Source organism: Vicugna pacos, chromosome 10 (genome assembly GCF_048564905.1).
Source record: "Vicugna pacos chromosome 10, VicPac4, whole genome shotgun sequence".
In the NCBI taxonomy this organism is placed as follows: Eukaryota; Metazoa; Chordata; class Mammalia; order Artiodactyla; family Camelidae; genus Vicugna; species Vicugna pacos.
Genome location: NC_132996.1, coordinates 63940794 through 63947090, shown reverse-complemented (window position 1 = coordinate 63947090; position 6297 = coordinate 63940794). Strand labels below are relative to the sequence as shown.

The window sequence follows — 6297 nt, the reverse complement described above, 5'->3', positions numbered from 1 at the left end:
TTGCTTTTTAACATCTACAATATTCTAGGCACTACGGTAGTTGTCAATATACATGTCAATTTAACCACAAATGGCTTTGGGATGTTGAAATTACTATTCCAATTTTACGGATGAAAAAGAGAAGTTTCAGTGCTTAAATAATTCCCCTTAGATCACACAGGTGGATCACAATTTGCAGAAAAGCCAGGATTTAGAATGAACCTTTTCTCTACACTTCAGTACAATTGTTAGGGAAAAATTATATTCAATAACCAGCAAACAGTTTGCTCCAGTGGTGGAAATATTTAAAAAGAGGATTTTGACGGGGCAAAAACCTACATTCTTCTGGGTAGCTACAGAGTATTTTCAAGATGTATGTCTGAAAGACATTTCCACCAACCAGTAAGTATCTAAATTCACAAAATTCCAGAGCTGGAGTGGAACACAGAGCTCATGTGGTTCAGTAATTCTTTAGCACATCAGAGTCACCTGAAGGACATTTTCAGAATACAAGTTCCTCCAGGTAATTCTGATACACATATTAGATTGGAAACAACTGGGGCCAATGGCTTCATTTTACAGACGTGAAACGAGTTCTCTGATGTGCCTGAAGCTTCATAGCTACTTGAGGGCAGAGTTAGGACTAGAACACATGTCTTCCATATACATGCTCTCTCCTTCTCCACTGAAATGCACTTCCCAAAATTCGTTCTGTACAGCACAAATCTCATGTACCACTCTGTGACGAATCACGTTCTGTATGACTGAATAAGTTTAGAGAAATACTACACACCATGTTACCTTCCTGGAAATTTATACTATACTAAAAGCTCTCTGAAGTTGTCTGGTTAAGACATTTTGCTTCTTTTAGCTCAAAGTCACCCAAAATTATTTGAACATGGGACTCTTAATTTTTAAAATTAACTATTAAATTATTTGAACATGGGACTCTTAATTTTTAAAATTAACTATTAAAAATCTCACCAAATAGTAGTTCTGACAAGACAAACTTTGAGAAAAGCTGACCTAGAGAAGTCTAGACTGAATAAAGACATTAGTGATAACCATCTCCAAAGTTACACACACTAGACTATAGGTACTGCATGCACATGTAATTGTCTAAGTTATAAACAATTTCACCAAGGTTTGTGGTTACATAGATTATAATCAAGATGTGTGCGACTGTTGGGATGTAACATGAGGGTGTGGGATCTTGACCAGAGCTACATGGTAAACACTAGTCCCTCGGAGGTTGGATTAGGAGTTCTTCTAAAGCTGAATAATCACACTATGCCACAATCTCTGGGGGGATTCATCTATTTCTTTATGGAGATAAAAGGAATTCAGTTGCCCAGGGCATCAAAGGGAGAATGCTATTTCCTATAGATGAGTTTTCTCAGAGCACCTTTCATGTCCTTGTTCCTCAGGCTGTAGATGAAGGGGTTCATCATGGGTGCCACCACAGTGAACAGCACTGCACCAATCTTATCTCTGTCATCAGGGTGAGTGGACGAGGGACAGAAGTAAACCCCCACAATAGTCCCATAGAAGAGTAAGACAACCGTCAGGTGAGAGCCACAGGTGGAGAAGGCTTTCCACTTTCCCTCTGTGCATGAGAGTCTCAGGACTGCCCTGACGATGTGGACGTAGGAGAAGAGAATGAGGGAGAAGGGGAAGGTGATGACTGATAAGCCCATGACAAGCAACACAAGCTCATTGACGACTGTGTCTGAGCAGGACAGTCTGAGCAGAGGGGCCAAGTCACAGAAGAAGTGTGGGAGAGCATTGCTGTCACAGAAGAGCAATGGAAGGAGCAGGAGAGTGTGTGTTAGGGCAACAGCATTACTGAGGACCCACGGGATGACTGTGAGCAAAATGCAGAGCCTGGGTTCCATGATGGTTGTGTAGCTCAGGGGGTGGCAGATAGCCACAAAACGGTCATAGGCCATGACCCCCAAGAGGAAGTTGTCAATGACGACAAACACAATAGAAAAATACATCTGTGTGATGCAGCTCTCATAGGAGATGGATTGGCTCTTGGTCTGAATATTCATCAGCATGTTGGGGACTGAAGTGGAAATGGAGGAAAGATCAGCAAAGGACAGATTGGCAAGGAAGAGGTACATGGGGGTGTGAAGGTAAGAATCTAAGCCAATGGCCAGAATGATGAGCCCATTTCCAACCATGGTGACCAGGTACATACCCAGGAAAAGCACGAAGAGGAGCTTCTGCTGCTCAGCCCGGTTGGAGAGTCCCAGGAGGAGGAATTCAGAGATGGTGGTTTGGTTTCCTTGATGCATAATTCTGCCGACCTGGAGAAAGGAACACAAGGTCTTCATATCCCCACAAGAAAGCTCAACATGGTCCCACTCAACTGTGGCCACCGCAGGAAGGAGGGCACACCCTCTAGGCTGAAGAGGAACGAAGGGCAGAGAAAGACTACTTAACAAGGAACTGCGTCAGGAGAGCAGAGCCTCAGGGAATACCTTAGAAAGGAGAGACAGAGACAGGATCGGTATTTCTCAATGAACACATTTTTAAATTCTAATATGATTCTGAAATTGATTTTTACAGTTGGCTCCAAATGTAGTTAAATGCACTAAACTGAGGACAATAAGTGAGATATATTCCATTTTCAAAGGCATTAGATATCCCTGAAGGAATTGCTTAAAAACAAACTAATTGGTCCCAAGACCTCTCCCACCATTCACCTCCACCCCTTAAGTCTAAGAAAACAGAAATCTGAAGAGTCGTGAAAGTGAAGAGTTTGGGGAAGTAGAGACCCCTGAGGGTCGGGGTGCTCACAGGAATACACTGCCGTGTGGGTGCTCCTTCCCACTCAGGTTGGGGGGGGGACTCCAACAGAACTGCTCTTGGGGAATGTGTATAAAACCTAAGCCCAGAATTCTGCTTCATTCCTGGCTAGATTTGAGGGGAATGGAGAAGGTTGAGGGGGCACATAAGAACCTAGAGCCTTGTGTCAGCCTCCCCTTCTGAAGTTGGGAGGCCCCTGAATCAGCCCACAACGGCACGGCAGGAGGCATAGGGGAAGGCATGGCGGGGCGATCCTGCGTCCTCACACGTGGCACAACATGAACAAGTGAGTCACCCAGAGGCCACGTGAATGCTGCAGGAAGTCCTTGAGCTCAAGCCACCTTGATGGGACTCCTGCCAAGATGGAACCTGCTGGGGTAGGAGGCTACAGCAGTAAGAGGTCATGGAGTGGCTCTCTTATGAAGGAGGGGTCAGAAAGAGATCAGGGAGGAAATTTGTTACCTGTGTCAGGAAACTCCTATTCAGGAGATCCCTGAGAATACCTCTGGAGAATCCCACATGTTCTCATGACAGAGCGTGCCTGCCACACACAGCTCCCCAACTGCTAGTATTTCCTGGCAGCGGACTTGAAGACTTTGCCCTTTTCTCACTCCCATTCTTCCTTCTTAACCGCTTCCTGCTACACAGCCCTGAGCTGCACATCAGGCTGAGCCCAGGAGGGAAGACACACGTTTTTAGGATGTGAAATTGAAGTTTTAAATTGGACTGGAGTTTTGAATACCTGGAGTACTAAAATTAAAGTTCCCTTTTTTAACTAATGGTGGCCAGAAAACTAGGGACCTTGCAAGGTGTTACCCAAAGGCAGGGAAGGGAGACTGGACTGAGAATGGTTGTCCTTGTGGCTAATTGGAAAGGAAATTGGCTTGAGAGCCAAGAGGTGTTGGTCTTTGTCCCTCTGCCCTCCTTCTGTCGTCTCCCTCTCGTTTTTTTCTCTCTCTTCTTCTTATCTCCAAAATCATTTGTCTCCCAAAGATTAGAAATAGCCAAGTCTCTAAATAGCCTTTTTTCCCCCTGAAGAGACCATAAAAAAGGAAATCTCCATCCCGGGGATTCTGGAAAACTGAAAGGTAGTGGAGACTGGAGCAGTAGCTCTGAGGTTTCTTTGCTCCTGAGAAGCTTGGCTTCAAAATCAGAGATAGACAGAAACTTATACATAGAAGAGAGATGCTAAGGCAAAACTAAAATGAGATAAAGGCATCTATATCTAACCTCAGGGCAAGATGTGTATCTGGCCTGAGGTCATCTGGCACAAGGAAGTGTGTAGTTTTAAGTAACAACCTTGTCTCGCCTTCCTGTCCTATCTCTCCCACCCACCATCAATCCCACATAAATTGTTCTGAGTCCCTGAGGACCTGCTTAGCTAGGTAAGAGCAGTACTAAAGTCTGAAAAGTCTCACCTCTGAAAAAATGGTAGAATATTAGGAAGTCACTGGAATCTAGACCCAGTAGCTTAACTTGTTCTTGACAGGGTTGCAGTGGGGAGACTGAGAGCAGGTCTTCTGTATTTTTCAGACCCTGACTCTTTCCCAAGCACAGCGTTAGTAGAGTCCTGGTGCTGGGCTCACATGGGACATTTAGCGCCTTCCAGGTCCTTGAGGATAATATCCCTGAAGCATTTGCCTCAAGACAGACAGTTGTTTTCACATCTCAGTCTCAATGAGGTAAATGGGGAATAGATGCTCTGCTTTTTTTTTGTTACTGTTGGTTTGCTTGTTTTCAGAGACCTCTTCTTACCAGTGATTTCCTGTTTGTAACTTAGTTGCTCATTGCGCTTTGTAGCAAGTGAATTGTTTGCTGTGTGTCTTATGCTCCCAGTGAGATGGTAAGCACTTTGAGAGTTCCTCCTCTGTTTCCTCTCTAGTGCCTAGCAGAGGGGCAACACTCAATCTATCCCTTGGGAGTTGAGCTCAATTCCTGCACTATGGATTATAACTCCAAGAGGATGCCATCTATAGAAAAAGAGGCTAGACTACAGCCTTCTGTATCACTTGAATGAAGGTCAGAGTTGGAAGGGAATCTGGGGACTCAGTCATTCAGCACTCAAGGCTCTTAGTTACAAACTAAAAAATAAATTCTGAATTATTAATATTGAAAAGAAACATATTGAAATGATATTGAGTGGTTCACAGATACACTGGGAAGACTAGAAAAACAGACCCTGAAATGGGCAGGAGAATGGGAGGCTATAGCCAGAGACACAACCAAAATTAATAGACTCCTTCTTCTAATGATTGCATGTGCCTCATAATATACTGCAGTTATTTCTCACCCAAACCAAGAACACTCACCCCCTCTTCAACAGGAAACAACTTAACCTATGGACTAACTGCATAGATATTCATGACTAATATTTAGAATAACTGGGTAATGGAGAAGAAAGAAAAGGCAAGTTATTTCATCTATCTATCTATCTACCTACCTACCTACCTACCTACCTACCTATCTATTTAGCCACAGCTAGAAAAGAAATGTGGGTGGAAACAGAATCCTTGTTTCCACAACTTGTCCATGAGTTCCTTTGTCCACTGCTGTTATGGTCTGAATGTTTGTGTCCCCCTAAAATTTATATGTTGAAACTTGACCCCCAGGCAATGGTAAGAGGCGGGAGGCTCTTGGGAAGTGATTAGGTCATGGGAACAGAGCCCTCATGAATGGGATGAGTATTTTTGCACATGAGGCCCAAATGAGCTCTGTGGTTCCTTTTGCCATGTGAAGACACAGTGAGAAGATGGCTGTCTATGAAACAGGAGGCAGGCTCACTAGACACTGAATCTGCTTGTACCCTGATCTTGGACTCCTAGCCTCCAGAACTCAAAGAATTAAGTTTCTGTTGTTTATAAGCCACAGAGTTTATGGTACTTTGTTATAGCAGTCCAAAGGGACTAGGATAACTACTGTCTTAGCATGTGTCTTCTAGAAAGCAAGGCCAGAAACAAGAATTTAAGTCTTGACATTTTATTTGAAAGATAAAAATCCCTGAGATGTAAGGAGGAGGACAACAGAGGGACCAGAAGCTAAGCTAGATGCAAGACAATGCAATGAAATGCATGACTGCAAGGGTGATTGTTCACAAGATGGAAGAGCCAGAGATTATTCATCAGATGTATTCACCAACATGTTGGACTCCTCTGGAGGGAGAAATCATAGCTAGGATCAGTCCAGGGAGAGGAGAAAGGGATACGTATATACCCCGTTCCTTTTCATCTCTTGCTTCCCATCAGCCAAGGTTTACCCCATGGGGACTTGACTCTCTTGAACTTCCAGGTTTCAGCATCTGGTTCCTTTGTGGCCACACAGGAAGTCAGGAATCACATTCCACAATAAGACTATTTATCTGAGTCCAGAAGATGCAGGAAATATTGTGTGGGCAGGTTTGGCATGTAGGTTTAATGGTGGATGGTATGAGCAAAGACCAGGTAGTGGGACCAGGCACAGCATATTATGGGTTCAGTGAAGAGACCTGCATTGCTAAGCTTGAGGTTC

The 6297-nt window shown here is 44.0% G+C and overlaps 1 protein-coding gene across 2 annotated transcripts; it reads right to left on the bottom strand.

Annotated features, from left to right (window-relative positions):
- Window positions 1-1352: 1352 nt before the first annotated feature.
- Window positions 1353-6088, bottom strand: LOC116278589 (olfactory receptor 1S1-like). 2 transcript variants are annotated; one of them, XM_072970838.1, is made up of 2 exons: window positions 6073-6088; window positions 1353-2269 (listed from the first exon to the last, which is right to left on the bottom strand). In XM_072970838.1, exons 1-2 carry the CDS (start codon window positions 6086-6088, stop codon window positions 1353-1355), a joined length of 933 nt encoding a protein of 310 aa, XP_072826939.1. The 2 variants fall into 2 exon arrangements, with proteins under 2 accessions (XP_072826939.1, XP_031529667.2); XM_031673807.2 differs by lacking the exon at window positions 6073-6088 and having other exon boundaries at window positions 1353-2318.
- Window positions 6089-6297: the final 209 nt, after the last annotated feature.